This window comes from Colletes latitarsis, chromosome 13 (assembly GCF_051014445.1).
Source record: "Colletes latitarsis isolate SP2378_abdomen chromosome 13, iyColLati1, whole genome shotgun sequence".
Classification (NCBI taxonomy): domain Eukaryota; kingdom Metazoa; phylum Arthropoda; class Insecta; order Hymenoptera; family Colletidae; genus Colletes; species Colletes latitarsis.
The window spans coordinates 15024594-15041811 of NC_135146.1; the positions used below are offsets into that span (position 1 = coordinate 15024594).

Genomic DNA, 17218 nt, shown 5'->3' on the forward strand with positions numbered 1-17218 from the left:
AATCAATGATTTTTCGACATAAATAACTTAGTAATTTCCAAGGTATTTGTGCGAACCAACCGTTACGTCATCATTTCGGTTCTCATAATTGAATTTAATTGAAAAGAACGTGATTAAGAGGTAATAAATTATAATTGACAATGAATAGTTTGTTTAATATTCAACAAGTGGGTGGAGTTTATATTGTTAGTTTCTCGATCTCGGTCAAACGTGAGCATAAAAGTATCGGCGATTAACAATTTTGTTCCATTCTTACATAAAACTGCAATCTAAACCATTTTCTCGTTTATCTATACAATCTGTTTATATAGTTTTTAGGTTTAAAATATTTTGCATAACAAAAACAGTTTACAGTGGCGGGTACAAGTCGACACAGACTTCATAAAAACGTATATGTGATCCGTTGATCACCTCAGACGCACGGCAGACATTTAATCACGCATTCCACACTCCTAAAAAAAAGCTCATGTATCATAAACATGATTATAAATTCATACTATTTACAAATATTCAACAAATTCGTGTAAATAACCAGTTCAAATAGAACTTTAATCTCTCGGGTGCGAAAAATTGTGCCTATAACGGATTTGCACAGTTTTTTGTTTTACAAGTCTTTAAAAACTGTTTGATGCAATATATGAGCCATTTACAAGCTACATCGATTAAATCTTTACTTTTAACATTTAAAAATATTAATACCAAAGCATTTGATCAATATACATAAACTTTTTATATTTACAATAAATTTCCTTGACAATTATATTCGACGCTAACAATTGACAATAAGAAATTCAAATTTTAAAAAAGGAATGTATATTAATTTATCAATTTCTTTTCTTTTTCTTTCATGGAGTTCATCGGATTTAGCTTGCAAATGACTCATACATGTTATTCGAAAAAACTTTCGTTAATTTATATAAATTTTTCGTTACAGTTTACATGAATTTAAATACTCATTTTCATGAAAAATCAGTATTACTGGCACTTCGAGGACTAGTCTGAAATTTAATGACATTTGGATTATTTATACTCTGCCAGGAACTTGAGATGAAACTGTCTTAGGCTCTCGAGCATCGTTTTTATTTTTTCTTTCTGTGGTAAAATTGTGGTCCTAAAGTGATAGGTTCCAGGTCGTTGTCCAAAACCCGAACCAGGTATTACGCATATCCCGGTGGACTCCAACAATTTGAAGGCGTAGAAAACGTCCGGCTGCTGGCCTGCCGCCTCCGCCGCTTTTACGGCTTTCTTTGGTAGGTCGATTCGTGGAAATACGTACATTGCGCCCATTGCTGGATTCACCTATTATTTAAATAAAAATATTCGTAAAATAATTGAGAAACGAGTAATTTCAAGGGTTTCAGGGGCTTTGAATCATTCGGTACTGAAATTAATTTGTTATTGTAAAAATATTAGGCCATAAAGTCGAGAAACCAAAGAAATTGAGATTTTCGTCGTTTCTTTCTTCTATTACAATATTTGGAATAATTTTTTCCTGGGTCCCAAGAAGTAAAGGGTTTAAAATAATTGTAAATAAGAACAGGCAACAACAAAAAGAGCATAAAATACTAATGGGCAAAAATTTATAATTGTCTATTTCTGTGATTTTTTTTAACTATAAACTATACTAGAAAATAGAATGATACATTTGTTTTTTTCATGGTACGTAGAATTACTTTGATAATCAATGGGACAAATCAATGAAAATGTTTGTTTTCGTACTTTGTAACCTGGAATGCTATTTAGTGTATCGACCACCAGTTTCGACCTTTCCGCTAACGAACGCAAAGTATATTCCTTTTCCTTTTTAAATAGTTCGTACGATGGTTCCTGTGGTTTTGGTGGATTCACTACAACGTCCATTACGATTTGGCCGAGTACGGTCGGGCATAGCATCGCAGAGATCGATTTCAATAAAATCGCCATTACTTTTGGATCCATGTTTACGATCTCCGAGTACCCACCACGGATTCCACACTCTCCCATATATCCTGCAAAAGACAATTATTAAAATTGTTAGTATTATTTTCGATTATCATTTATTTTGATCGTCGACCGGTGTTGGTGGTCACCGACACGACCACCACGAACATTTTCACATTGTAGCAGTACCGGTCACCGGTAAATATCACGCTAATTTTCAAATCGTACTGTCAGTTACAGGTGACCACCATACTAATCAGAACACACTGTGAACTATAATAATTTTCAAATACAATAAATTTCTTCAGACGTTGCTGACAAAAAGAAACCCACCTTTAGACACAGACATAAAAGACGCAAGTTCCATTTTGGAATAAGGTTCTCCCATTTCGGTCATGACTTTTTTGAACGAGTGGAAGGCACTGTCCTTATCATAAACATTGTCCTGGTAAACCTCATCCGCCAACAAAAACAAACGATTCTTGTACGCAAATCGAATCACATCCTCGATATTATTGCGTGTCAGAACCTGACCAGTTGGATTCCCAGGATTTATCACAACCAACACTCTAGGATTGCAGTTTCTTTCAGATTCGTTCAATGCTCTGTCCAATTCGGAAGAGTCCAAGGCCCATTTGTTCTCCTCGTTAAGGTAGTAGCCGATCTGGGCCAAGCCAAATTCTGCCAATGTGGCTGAATAGAGAGGATACTGGGGAATTGGAATCATCACGCCGGATGGTTTTCCATCTAATCTCTCGTTGAATAGTTTCAGGAACGACTGCAATAAAACACAGTGCAAACTTTCGAGTAAAATATGCATCCAACATCCAGTTAATTACAATGTTTAAAACTATAATCTCTATAATCTATGCATAAAATTTCATTAGACAATTCGGAAGCAACTATAATTTCGCCCTCCTTCAATTATATTTTGCTCACTTTAATACCATCCGAGGCGCCATTCGAAAGGATGATATTTTCATAGTTGCATGGGATTCCATCACGATCTTGAATATACTCGGCCACGTGCTTGCGAATGACCTCGATCCCAGCTGATTCAGAGTATGCTCCCACGCTGCCCCCTTTGCACCCGCACAGAATGTTTCTAGCTCGTTCTTTTGCATCCTCTGGATAACTGGGGTCGTCCATGAGGTTTGGAGACACTGTCAGGGTCAATACTTGCCTCAGAAAGGTAATGGGTTGCTGACCCATTGCATGGGCATCTCCCACGTTGGCCTTTATCACTTCTTTGAATGGTTTCTTGGCCCCCTGAAACAAAATTGATTAATAATAATTAATACATATCTGTGATTTATTCACCCTATATAAAGGAACAATGATTAAATAAGCTCTTTACTGTTTTAAACACGTTAGAAACGATATACATACGTATACAGAGATCATCCTTTGTTCAGTTTTATTGTGTAATATTTAACGATTTATCGGTAAAATAATTATTCTACGCAAAGTATTTGTTACATTATTTCTTTCATTATGAAGAACCATAGTTCACACGTTCTGCGAATTCCCAGACGATCAAGTTGTTTGTTCCTTAACAAGTTTTAACATGCTACAACCGCCAATTGAAACGAAACTGCTCATGAAAGTATGATGACACTTAAAAACGAGCTTCTAACGATGAATGCGATGAAAAACCTTCATTTTTTTCAATTTCTTTTACCAGAAAGTACTTTTTATTCCTCCGTAATTATTAAAAAGAATAATAATACAATTTTTAATTAAAGAAGAAGGTTTGAAAGAAAAGTTTACAGAAATTTGGAATTTTATCAAACAAACAGGCATCGGTTCGATTTAATTAGGTCACTTTGTACACATATCTACACGTATATTCCCATTTATAAATATTTTAGAACATTTCTAGATAAAATGAGGCCATAATTCTCAAGTTAATTGTGAGAGTGAGAATATACTTTTATGAGTCACTGTAGGTATGTAAATAGGCACCATTTACGTCGTAATTATGAATACGAGTTACGGCACGAAGGTCGCTGCATGTTTGTGAAACTTTTATCTCGTACCATACGGTGTTAAATTACATGACTAAACAACAGACCACTTCATCAGATTTTCTTACAAAGGTAGTTTCAAACAGTTTCATTTTTATCCATTCCTTCTGTAATATTTCACTCGATAATTTCAAGTTTTATTTTTATTCGTACAAGAATTTTAATTAATCAGAACAAGATAAACTTTCGATGTTGTCAATTTTTAATAAATAAAACTAAATTCTATAATCTCTTCCTTCTTTCTTGTTCTTATTGTTTTTGTTAAAAATTTAAACGTAATTTTAAAACTCTTTTTATTTAGACCCTCCTCGAATTTTCTGGTATATTTCTTTTTCTTTTTTTCGAGGATCCTTCTATGAAAATACAAAGATATTTTATTACATCAAACAAATTCAAGTTAAAATTATACATATGTACTATATGTAAATGTTAAGTAGTTTAGTTTTTTATCTATGTGAATTTTTCTTGGAAATTACAATTTTTCTACGTATCTACATATAATATACAGAAAGAAGCAATAAAATGATGAGATAATTAATTATCTACATTGTTAAATCTTATCAGATAAGAAATTTAACGCACAAACAAAGGAAAATTCTAGTTCTCTAATATAATTGTATGCTTCTAGATAAGACAACTAATAAGACTAACATATATTAATTTATTCGGTCAAATAATTAAATTTTCGCCAATTTCTCCTGAAATATTTCCTTCTATAATCGATATTTTTTTCATTTTTATCCGACGAGTAACATATAAAAAGTATATGTTGTATTTGTTCTATTTGGAACTTTTATCAAGATATCATGTTTTTTTAAACTGATTTTTGTCAAAGTTTTGTTTTCTGAAAGTATATGTTAGTAAAATTTTACATCAGATTAGCAATGATTTTTGTGTTATTTCGAAAGTTGAGGGGCGTTTAAGTAATAGACACGCCAATTGGAACTCTATTCTTAGACGGAAACACCTTGAAAACGTCCGCTGCGTCAGGTGGTTTCAACTATATCATAAATCAGGACTAATGGAATATCTAAAATGATAGAAATGGCGTCCAATGAGGTAGCGAATCTAGAGTTCAATGTATCAACAAATCTATATGTATATGTATATTCGATTCTACAACGCAGAGATAAAACATTAAATTATCTTTTATGTTTGTGTAATTTTAACCGAAATTAACAATTAAACCTCTTTCAATGTATGGAGCGTACATTTGCATATATTATTAAACATTTTTAAGATTTGCAAAGTCGAAACATTTCGAATACGCGCTCTCTCGATTCCGCCTCGAGTTTCTCGATATCGAGTACATATGTATATCGACACGCGCGACCACACTCATAACCACCCTCCACCACTCGCCTCATTCGCCAACTCGAAACAATTCGAGATCCTCCACTGACGCTTTCGATGTCGTCTATCGACATCGAGACTACCGTACACTATAGAGATCGGAACAATATTGTAATCGATCAAATTGTATTGACACTTTTATCGCCTTTTATTTTTATTCACCTGTTCACCTGATATTTCCTTGTTTTTCCATTTCAAGTCCAATATACGTGATAGAGATCGAACCATACTCTATCATATTTATCAAGTGCATTGACACATTTACCCCGTCGTTTTTTATTTTAATCTATCGATCGCGAATATTACATTTCCTTACTTCCTGAAGCTCCTTCCTCGAGTCTATTGTACACGATATCGATCGAATTATATGTATACTGTCTAATCTACGAGAGTGCACTGACACATTTCGCCCGTCGTTTCTCAGTGCAAATAGTGCAAATAGTTAATCCAACCACGAGTGATAATCTTACCTTCTGGAGTTCCTTTTCGATCTCGATGGCACGCAATAAAAGTGGTCCGCGCACCGCGTATTCCATCTTCCGAAGGTTCATGAAGACGTTGTCCTCGGTGAGGACCTTGTTACCGGGCGTGACGCTCGCCATGCCACGACGGAGTGTTCTGCCGATGGCCGGCCGCTGGACTCTGCTTCCTGGCGTTACTGACCCCACAAAGGCATCCAGTCGTTCCCACGTCCTAGGCCGACTGCTCGCGATAACGGCGTTCCACCAACGTGCCCACGGCATTGTTCCACCGTGCGTTCCTCTCTCTTTACCTCTTCCGTTCAATCAGTCCGCCGACGGTTCCGGTAATTCGCTCCGCAAGTCGTCTGGTAGGGGAGGGGTTTCGCGCATGCGCACCACCACCCTGGAAGAAACCAAACGCAACGGTATACGAGCCATTCACAGGCCAACTCCACTTTTTTAATTTTTTTTTTTTTAACGTATACCGAGTGACCCACATTTTCTCATCAATTTTTTTAATCTAAATAAAGAAAAAAACAAAAAAACAAAATTGTTATGTACATGTCCCTTAGAAGTTTGTTTGAAACTTATGGAAATATGGAAATATTAAACTAACAAATGTTTATTATTCCAAGTGTTATTATGGTTCCTTTTAGCAATTTAGCAAAGCTGGAGCTACTGTCAGTAACTGTCAGACCCGTTAAAAAGGGCTTACCTTTGAACTTGCACAGTTCCGAATCTACGTCGCGCACAAACTATTTCCATTCGATTCATTACTTAGAGTAGTTACAAGTTACAGAAATTGCAAAATAGTTAACACAAGTTTCGTTTTAATCAATTTAGATCGACGTACCCTAGCAATTTTCACAACGTGAATACGTTATTCGTTCAAATTTCCTACAGATTAAAGAAAAAAGGCCCTCTAGGAAGCTTTCTTTTGCATTCTTCTGTTACACCGTTCTCTCACCTTAAAACCTCATTCGTCAAGCCCGGAACGAATACGTTTGTCGGTTTCGCGGAGGAACCACGCGGCCGTTAGCTTCCATGAATCTGAGCAGTTTGTCGTTGTGGACGGTCCGGTTCTCTGCGGAACGGAGCGTGCGCAAGACGAGGCAAACCAATTCTTTTCTACATCAATTGGATCGTCTATTTTATTCCAAGGCATGTCTTGGGTCACGATCTTTGCAAGTACTCTGAACCGCCATAGGTCCTTAACCTGTTCGATAACCTAACTCTGTCGCTATTGAGGACGAGATATATCGATTCTACGACGTCTATACGTTTATTTCTTTTTTTAAATACAATCATTAAAAAAAATTAACTTTGATGCGTTGTAGTTACTAATTAATGATTATGAGTGAGTATAATTATTTTTGGTTACCGATAACGAATATACGTAGCAAAGTAGCAAAGTAGTTAGTGACTGCACCATTGGTAAATCTTGAAAAACAGACTTCAAGTTTTGCTGGTAATTAGTCTCTTCTTTACCGACAATGAAATAAATTTAAATATAGTAATAGAGGGCGTATACATATAGATTCTATGTGTACATATATTTTCCATGCATAAATGAAAAGAAAATACAATGTTATGTAATTAAGTAATTTAAGGTATCTTTCAAGAGTTTCTTGACATGAAATTGTGTTCGAAACTGTTGAAATACGCTACAAGGTGGTCCACCTTAATTACTTTGAAATCGTTCAAATTTCTTTAATAATTCGTTTTCCTTCATTTCGAAAATCCTTCTTTTATTGTGAAATATCTATTTCTTTTATCTCAATGACTGAAATAATTGTAATGAGACAAAATTCTAGCGGAAAAGTCCATCGACATTGAACTTCCGGACGTAGTGATGACGTAACTAAATGGCACGCAGAGGTTAGGTTCATTGAAATTTTGCCATAACATAAACAAATTCCGACGATGCATCGTTAATTGCTATACGAGACCAGGGGGGAACGGGGCGAGAATGTTGTCGTTTTTACGAAAAATCTCTATCGGGGGCAAGATAAGAGATGGTCTGCCAACGGGAGACGAAATGGACGTTACGGAAGGCTTTTCGGATGGAAGAAACCTAACTCTGATATCACAATCCGATACCGAACTCAAAGAATCTGTTTATGGCAAGTTTCCATTACAAAAACAAAATGTTACAGAGTCCATTTTCAATCTTATTTCATTATCATCCGTCTTAATCTCTGCCAATCAAACTTTATTTCTTCTTTGTTCAACAGCTAATAACAATTATTATTATTACTTCTTACTTTCCCGATAAAATATATCTAAACAATTTTAATTTAACAGTCTATTTACAAATCATTTTTGTTGAGCTTGATAAAATTGAAAAATCATTGTAGATTTGCTAAGAACTATCAAGGATCCTGAAAAGCCGCAGACATTAGAGCAGCTGGATGTTGTTTACGAAGAGTGCGTCGAAATTTCCAAGCAAACACCGAATGGAGTGTCTGTGATACGCATTGAATTCAATCCAACCGTTCCCCATTGTTCTTTAGCAACCTTAATCGGTCTTTGCATTAGGATAAAACTGGAGCGTTATTTAGTGGCTCTTTTTAAACTAGATATATATATTAAGAAAGGTGCACACTCTACGGAGCAAGAAAGTAAATATAACATATTGCATAATGTTAGTCGAGTATTTTCTTGGTATTAATGGAAGGTTTGCTATTTTAGTAAACAAGCAAATAAACGATAAGGAACGAATCGCTGCAGCTATGGAAAATCCTAGTTTGAGAGAGCTAGTAGAAAAATGCATCCAAGAAGAGGAATAAAAGATCCAAGTTTCCAAATTGTAATATCTACGATATTATTTTTATGTAATAATTTTCTAATCAAGAACTGTTGTAAATCCAATTTTTAATAATTGACTATTTAATCTGATGTAAATAATCAAGAATATACAATTCGCTATAGCTATAAAGAATCCTTGTTTGAGAAAGCTGGTGGAAAAATCAGGGTTTCCGAAAGAGAGTGATATTGAAAATGTATAGTATTGTTAAATGTACACCTGGTGATCATAAGTTTGAATAAAATAATTTCTATTATCTATTTCTAGAAAGAGTTACATCCATGTTTCCATAAGCTTCGCGACATATTTTTCTAATTAGGTTTCCAAACCTTGAATTGTAAATGTAATATTCCCATTTCTGCTTGGTCGACATTTATCGACTAATTTAGTACAATTATTCCATATTAGCGTAATATTCAAGTACAAAATGAATCACGACTTAATGTTTCTATATTATAATAGAACAAGTTTTATTTAACAAAAAATAAATTATTATGACTATCCTTCTGTTTTCTTTAAAATTGCAGCTGCATTTTTTGACTTGCCAAGGTTTTTTTTCTATATAAGTAACCGCTATATTTCGATGCTTTTTGAACGTTAATCAAGAAAACTATAATTAACCTTTTGTATTTTAAGAATTTACTTTAATAGAGCGATTACCTATGCAAATTTGAGGCGTCATTTTAGGGAATTAAAATTGTCTTTTATCCCAAAGAAATTTATATAAGCTTGTAATTAAAAATTTCTTAATTTGTTTCGTTAATTAAGTTTGAATCGAGTTGTGATGGGTATCGCCGTAGTGGCACCATTGGAGCGCAAAGGGTTTAAAAAATTAAGGAAAAAACAAAATTTGAATAGTTTACTGGAAGAAAGGTGTATGTTACATATGACTAAACTTTGATTTATTGTGGAATATTGTATTTTATACTTATTAATCATATCTTAATGCCTCTGTATCATGATGAAAGAAGTTATATTTAACTATAAATAAATTATTGTGAATATCATCTACTATACTTGATACAGTAGACATAGTAATTAAAAAAAAAATTTTTTTTACAGTTGTTTCTCTTGATTTATCAAGGTTTCATTCTGTAACATATAAGTTGATGTTATACATATTTTGATACTTTTCAAACATTAATGAATTAGTCAGCTAAACTATAACTAAAGAAATTCAGAAAAGAAGCAATTATTTTGAAATATCTGACTTATTTGAATGCTTGAACTTGATTTTATTATGGAATTGTGGTCAGTATAATGTAATTTCTAGTTAATAAATCATGACTGAATCCTCAATGGATTATTATTTATTTGTTAAAATGAAAAGAAGCATATGTTATATTAGCTTTGTCTGTTGCACTGAGCATAAAATGTAACAGACACATCTTTTTTCCAGAAAATTATTCACTTATTCAATACAAAATCTAATCAAAATTGTGTTCCAAAAAAAAAAAAAAAACAAAAAAAAAATACTATTGATGGAAGAGTATTAATACCTCTGCACCACAATACTTTACATCATAAGTCCACAAGGAAATCACAAATAGTAATAATCTATTATCTGGCGGAAGGAGGATTCCTTTTAAAAAATCAACTACAACTAAAATTTAACTCGAATGGAAAAAAACAAATCGTAACTCTGAAAGACCATCGACTTCGAAGAAGAACTCGAAGAGTTAACGGGTGAGGGGAACGATCAGTGAGAGGTGCCGCGGGGACGGACTGAGAATTATCCAGGGCCCCTTTCAGGCCCCCGAAGATGTTCCCCAGACGGTCGAGTGGGAAGAATCTAGGTTACTCGAGCCAGAAGGGAATGTGGGCCGGCTATATACCGGTTCACTTGCTCGTACACCGCAGTTCATTCTTCTTTCTAGTCGCGATTGACCAGTCGACGAGCTTGCGCGATTCGACCAACCAGAAAACTAAGGAAACTATAATAAATTTGTCGTTAATTTTTCGTAAATAGTTCGATAGTTGAGGGCTCTTGGTGAACCTAAAGGACGACCCAGAGAAGATTTTTTTAGGTAAGTGTAAGGGAAAATCGAAAGCGGCGAGGTCGCCATCGATCGCCTACCTTGTGACCTACCGGACGAACTCTGAGCTTTCTCTTCGATGATACGGTTTCCTATTTTTATCATTTTGGCACGATCTACCTTAAAAGCGTGTCTGTTTTTACGTGAAATTTAACGAGTATTGTAATGTAAATGTTTCTTTTCATTGATGTTTTTGTGGAAATGGAATCTAAGTTGGAATGAAAAAGAAATAGAATACAGATTGGTTCGGAAATTTCTTTTAAGAAAATTCTCTTTTTTAGAAATTTTAGATACGATTTCGTATCGAGCGTTTTAAAAATAAAATCCAGTTTCATACGAAACATTCTTTCGGGTACGAATATTTTAATTTTTAGAAAAGTTGCGTAAAAGAAATCTAGACTGACTAAAAAATTTATTTTTGATACGAATATTCTCAATTTTTCAAGAAATTTCAATTTTCAAACTATGACAAAGTACCATAAAATGATAACAACAGTGAATAGTTTTTAGTGAAAAAGTTACCAAAAAAGATTCAAAAATGTATATTTTGCAATAGAATAGTTCCTTAAAATTTGTATAATAGGTGAATGGTGATGAATTTTAAGAACATAATTTCTTGCAGAATTTTCAAACTATGATAGGGAGCCATCAAATGAAAACGATAGTGAATTGCCAAAATGATTAAAATATAAAAACAAAAAGAAAACAAAAAAAAAAAAAAAAAAAACCAAAAATACCAAAAATACATAGTTTGCAGTAAAATAAACTTAAAGTCTTTGTTTCCAAAAACCAAAGAATATATAATCTATAGGCCCATTAATTAACATATAGTAAATTACCTTTAATTAATAGCTTATCCTTGATTGCCTGATTCATTGTTCTACGTTTATGTTTGTATTCTTTTCCCAAATTCATACCACAAAAATCCAATTTTCTCGTGCTTTTCATATCCAAGAGATTTAGTAGTTCCCAAGTGCAATCTCTTGCTAAACAGGATCTGCTTGCTGTTTAAAATAATAAATTCATAATAACAATGATAAAGCAAAGAAAACAAACAATCCTACTTCCTTAGCATATACTTAAAAGAATATTGCAAAATTTATAATGTTGGAATAATACAATATAATAGAGATTAAAATACACAAACATTCCAAACCAAACTTGAGTTGCAAAATAAAACAATTAAAAACAATACGGGGATTGATTCCAAAAAATTTAGAAAAATTATAAAACAAAAAGAATATCCCACGTAATATTAATCTCATTACAATAATAACTTAATTAAAATGATGATTTATACAAAATGGATTATGACTAATTTACGTGCAATTTTGAGCCACAATTTTTCGAATTTAACGATTCTGATGCATCAAACTATAAATTACGCATTTCCGAAAGAATGTCCTCGACTGGGTAAACAATTTTCTAGATTAATAACTTTTGTTGTTTTCTTACAGTAAATTTTTCGATTTTCCAGCATGAATGTCGGTATTAGGTTTTGAGTAAACATGCTTGTTTCGAAGATCCCTCACTTTCCCTTCGATTCGTGAACGGTGTAGAGATTTATCTTCGCGAAGGTGCTTTCCTTGCGTAAGATCGGTGCAAGTCTCTGTACGTGTACGTAACAATTTAACGAGAAGTACATATTATCTCTAGTGAGAATTCATTACAACTAGATCTTACGATATCCTTTCATGAAAGGAAAACTAGAGACTAACCTGTTTTTTCATCGTCAGTTTCTGTCTGAAAATTTGAACGAAAATTGTCTTCCACGATGCTGCAATGCGAAATATTATTTTTAGTAGGGATTGCGTTACTAAATGTTGCGATATCCTTCTATGAAAGGAAAAAAGGGAAGCCAACCTACTTTTCTTTCTATCGCCAGATTCCAACTGAAAATTCTTCGGCGATCGAAACTTGGAGAGAAATTCTCTTCCATGATGGCCGAGTTAAGTTCTGGCAAACGTGAGTTGAAAATGTACACGCTTTCGAAAGAAATAAGTGGGACAAATTCCCCGACGTTTTCGTAGGGAAATTAATACACATTCACCGTACCCGTTAATTTCATTTTAACTATATGAATAGAAAGAAAAACCGTATTATAATATAACTAGTATCTACAGCGTAGGTTGTAACATAGAGAAGACACGATTCTATGCGATCGTTTCTTCTTTGTTCCTAACCTTGTTTCCTTCTTTCTCCACCTGGAAATGTTGGAGTAAGAAAGATTGCTGGAAAGAAATATGGGGAATTAGATTCCAAACGTGTAGTCGAAAATATGTTTCTAACCAGAAATAATTCTTTTTTTTGCATGTAGATGCCCTATCTCTCCTATTATCGAAATAAATTATGTCCCAACGACCTGATAAATAGTAAATTAAAAATAAATTTAAATTTAAACTACGAATCAACGGTCATTTTTACACACAACCCACATATTTTCTGAAAACACGCAGTGTTCGACATAACAGGTGCTACCAGTAACCTACATACATTGTAGGTACTTACTTCGGTGGGCGCCTGAATAATCTCTTGGCATAAAAAAGCGATTAGTTTTTTTTGTTCACTTTCTCAAATACATATATACTATTTATTCGTTTCTAATTAGTAGGAAGGTTATATATTCGAAATAAAATTCATTTAAAGCATTTCGTAATATGATTTTAGATATGCTTTCTCAAACAATTTTACTCACCAATTTTGTTCTTTTTCTTTTTTTCCGTCGAACGCTTCGGCACGCTCGTGTTCGTTTTTTTTTATATTGGTGTACTCGTTCCGAATACTTGAGACCTCCTCATATGCAGCGGGCTTACTAACAAACGAGGAAGCCGTTAAGGGAGATGCAGTCACACACAGCCAATTGTGGAACCGGACGATATAAAGCCGGCCAAATAACGGTTTCACGAGCATACATGCGGATACAAAATAAACTCACAATATCTTTCTCTCTCTCTCTCTCTCGCTCTCTTTGTCTCGTTCCTTTGCCAATTGCCCTTTCTTTTAACACATTTGCTGGCATGGTGGCCACACATGGTAACTGGTGCTTTTAACCTACGTTTCGTTTTTAAACGTTATCGATAATATTAATACTAATTGTATCGAATACCATAAAATAACAGTATTCTATTAAAGTTTCTCTCTTTCTTCTTCTATCGCGATTCTCCTTTTTTAATACATTTATTACCATTGGTCACCGATGATTCAGCAGCCGATAACAGCTGTCTGTCAAAATATTATATATCTCGGCCGGTAAATTGTTTCTGCCGCTGGTAATCTCAGACTAAACAAAGATAAAGATTCAATTATTCGGCGATTACATTTTTTTACGATAAACATTAAATCATTTGATGTGAAAGTGAACGGATCTCCTCGATTATGTTGTAAATTGAGCAACAGTTTGTAGAATTTTATTGGTGATATTTCACAACTTTTATAAAAGGTCTTGGAGCGAATCGAAAGTTAAATTTCAGAATGAAAATTGATAATTAGATACGATAAGGAGAAGCAAAGTACGTTGCAATATGTAATTTGCACGGAAGGTGTTAAAATTTCCAAAGTAGACGGTTGTTGACCGGATGAGGCTTTCGACACCCATATTCTATTAACGACAATCTTTCACAGATACATTGTGCAATAATTACCGTTTCGTTACGAAGCATTAAGAAACCCAAACTCATACATACACTTTATTATTAAATGGAAAATATTTTCTTATTAAAATCAAACGTAAAGAATTGAAGAAACTAAAAGAAACAACAAATTTGGATACACATTTTTTAAATTGAATTCTCCGAGAAAATGTTTTCTTCAAAGGTTTATTGTACACTACTTTAACTAGAATTTCGTTTTGACCGTTAAAGACGTTAGTTTTCTTATGCTAGAGATAGTAATCGCGATGGTACAGTAATTGTATTTTACACTGTGTTGGCGCACTTCAAGCTATTAATTACGAATCGTCTGACGGTGTCGCGTAGATGATTTAGAAAGTTACAAGCCCATAGAACTATAAGGAAAGTTAGACAGCGCGTTAGAAAAAAAACATTAGACCTGTTGCAAAACCCCCCTCACATTTTTCACTGTCGTTGGCGTGAAAGAGCAATCCCCGGAGATGTGCATCCTTTCCTTCTCGGATCATAATTCATTCCTGTAAAGTCTCCTTTCACCCTCGACAAAGATCCCTTCCCAACAAACTTTTACCTACTAAACATTCAGAACGGAAAATAATTCACGGTCCAATGCTTCCTCGTGAAATAGAAACTTTAACACGATCTTCGATACTTTTTTATTTATGGAATTTTTCCTCAGCAATGATCATAAGGTTAATTAATTTTTTATCTGACGATAATATCTATATCGTTCTTTTTCTATTCTTATTTTAATTCCTAATTTCTTGTATCGAAAGATATTTTTTCTATTGTTGAATACCTTCTTATCCGAATCAATGTCTCTGATTTCTTTTATGATTCTGTACTTTTTGACTGTCGACCTAAAACAAAAAAACAATGCGCCAATGGGGAATCAAAATGAAATATAATTTATTTTTTATAAGATTGAAGTAAATTAAAACGCAACGTTCTTTGTTTTCGTTTTCTTCAAGAACCAAAAATATGAGGACGTTATGGCTGATGGTCCTCCTTGGTGGAATTATGGTAAACGCACAACGGCGACTTGCTCTCCCCGATGCACGTAGTTGTGCCAACCGTGAGTACCACTTCAAGATTTACATCATTAAAACAGGATATTAAAACATTAATGCATGCAAACAAATTTCGGGCTTATCGACTGTGCCTTTATTTCGTTTTGGGGGAAAAACCTACCATCTAATCTTTCAAAGTTGAATGGCTAATCTAAAATATTCTAATCATTGTTGTCTCAAGTGTTGCAAAGTTGTTTTTAACGAAGCAAAACATATTTAATTTAAGTACTTGTTAACACTGATAAATAATTGATTCTATTTATTTATGATAATTATTCTGAATTAATTTGAAAAATGAGAAACAAAAATTTCCATTATGCATTTGAGTTATTTCATCCTTAACATACTTATTAATAAATAATCGTTATTATTTAATAACTTTACTCTTTGCCGTTTACTTTCTACAAAAACCCGTCAACTATCAAACAAACCGCTTTCTCCGTTATGCAACCACTTTACAAGTAAATAAGATTAGCATTTAGAGTCTTCTCTACAAACTAAAAAATTCTGTTATTTTATCCTTAGTAAAATATTTAATTTTAATTTTAATATAAATTTAACTGTAATTATAGTTAGATTTTGCTTTTTCTTCGTCCTAAAAAAATTTATATTTTAACCCTCGTACTATTTTCCACAAGAACTGGTCAATTTTCAGAAGAGAAATATACCATTCTTCTTGTTTTTTACTCTCTTTTAAAAAATTCTTTCACCATCTTACAACGTCTTTTCTTTTTACGGACCAAATTAAAACTGACCGAATCTTTTTCAGGAGTGCGACACGCCACTTACAGGGACGCCAGGGGCGTCGGTCACTCGTATTTTTTCAGCTGGGAACACCAACCAACCAGAAGTTTGGAGGTGGACTGGTTAGACGCTCGTAACATCTGCAGAAGGCATTGCATGGACGCAGTTTCCCTCGAAACTCCCCAAGAAAATGAATTCATTAAACAGAGACTCGTCAGAGGTGAACAATACATTAAATTTCATTCCAATTTTTTTCAACTAATTAATTCTCATTCAATCAACTAGTTATAATTGTTCTATTTAAAAATTTACAGGAAACGTGAGGTTCATTTGGACTTCAGGACGCAAATGTAATTTTAATGGATGCGATCGACCAGATCTCCAACCGCAAAATATCAACGGTTGGTTTTGGTCAGGATCTGGAGCTAAAATAGGCTCCACTACACAGCGTAACTCTGGCGATTGGAGCAATACAGGTGGTTACGGACAACCACAACCTGACAACCGTGAAGCTGCACAGGTATTTGCAATTTCTAAACAATATTACACGATTCTAATGCGTGGATCACTATATGCGTATGTTAATGATTTTCTGTTCCAGGGCAACGACGAGTCCTGTCTGTCTATTTTGAATAATTTCTACAATGACGGCGTCAAATGGCACGACGTGGCCTGCCACCATCGAAAGCCATTCGTCTGCGAAGACAGTGACGAGCTTCTAAACTTTGTGCTCTCCAGAAATCCTGGCATACGCCTCTAAACCCTCCGCAAAAGCTTCCAATGATTCTTAAACGTTCGATCTCTAAAGTTTATGCGACAGAAAATATTTAAAACATACTACGTTTCATCATCATTTAATACTAAATTAATAGCAAAACCTTGCGAAATAAAATAGTTAGAAGTCGAACGTTTGATCTCTGAGTTCATTTGATAAAAAGTATTTCAAATATATTCTGTTTCATTGTCATTATTTAACCAATTAATATCCACTGTTAATTTAATTTATCTGCAAGCTACAATGAAACGATTCGGAAACTTGTGGAATTAAATAATTACGAGTCAAATGAACCAGAATATCAAACTTTTTGTCCGGAAGCTGGCCTACTATTAACTTTTATACTCTTTTATATAGAAAATAAAAAGCATTTGCAGATGATTTCAGGAGTTTAAATTTC

At 33.9% G+C, this 17218-nt stretch overlaps 3 protein-coding genes across 6 annotated transcripts; 2 read left to right on the forward strand and 1 right to left on the reverse strand.

Annotated features, from left to right (window-relative positions):
- Positions 1 to 128: 128 nt before the first annotated feature.
- LOC143349355 (alanine aminotransferase 1) lies at positions 129 to 12648 on the reverse strand. 2 transcript variants are annotated; one of them, XM_076780540.1, is made up of 9 exons: positions 12471 to 12648; positions 12322 to 12380; positions 12059 to 12212; positions 11443 to 11607; positions 5771 to 6164; positions 2860 to 3189; positions 2254 to 2698; positions 1720 to 1988; positions 129 to 1299 (listed from the first exon to the last, which is right to left on the reverse strand). In XM_076780540.1, the coding sequence occupies exons 5-9, from the start codon at positions 6041 to 6043 to the stop codon at positions 1021 to 1023; spliced, it is 1596 nt and encodes a 531-aa protein (XP_076636655.1). In that variant the 5' UTR covers positions 6044 to 6164; positions 11443 to 11607; positions 12059 to 12212; positions 12322 to 12380; positions 12471 to 12648; the 3' UTR covers positions 129 to 1020. The 2 variants fall into 2 exon arrangements, with proteins under 2 accessions (XP_076636655.1, XP_076636654.1); XM_076780539.1 differs by lacking the exons at positions 11443 to 11607; positions 12059 to 12212; positions 12322 to 12380; positions 12471 to 12648 and adding an exon at positions 6729 to 6894.
- Galla-1 (cytosolic iron-sulfur assembly component galla-1) lies at positions 7500 to 8823 on the forward strand. The gene is made up of 3 exons (XM_076780561.1): positions 7500 to 7884; positions 8119 to 8382; positions 8453 to 8823. Exons 1-3 carry the CDS (start codon positions 7731 to 7733, stop codon positions 8548 to 8550), a joined length of 516 nt encoding a protein of 171 aa, XP_076636676.1. The 5' UTR covers positions 7500 to 7730; the 3' UTR covers positions 8551 to 8823.
- Ctl5 (C-type lectin 5) lies at positions 10440 to 17079 on the forward strand. 3 transcript variants are annotated; one of them, XM_076780547.1, is made up of 5 exons: positions 10440 to 10594; positions 15201 to 15304; positions 16069 to 16263; positions 16358 to 16563; positions 16645 to 17079. In XM_076780547.1, exons 2-5 carry the CDS (start codon positions 15211 to 15213, stop codon positions 16801 to 16803), a joined length of 654 nt encoding a protein of 217 aa, XP_076636662.1. In that variant the 5' UTR covers positions 10440 to 10594; positions 15201 to 15210; the 3' UTR covers positions 16804 to 17079. The 3 variants fall into 3 exon arrangements, with proteins under 3 accessions (XP_076636662.1, XP_076636661.1, XP_076636663.1); XM_076780546.1 differs by lacking the exon at positions 10440 to 10594 and adding an exon at positions 12377 to 12568; XM_076780548.1 differs by lacking the exon at positions 10440 to 10594 and adding an exon at positions 13425 to 13998.
- The last annotated feature ends 139 nt before the right edge of the window (positions 17080 to 17218 follow it).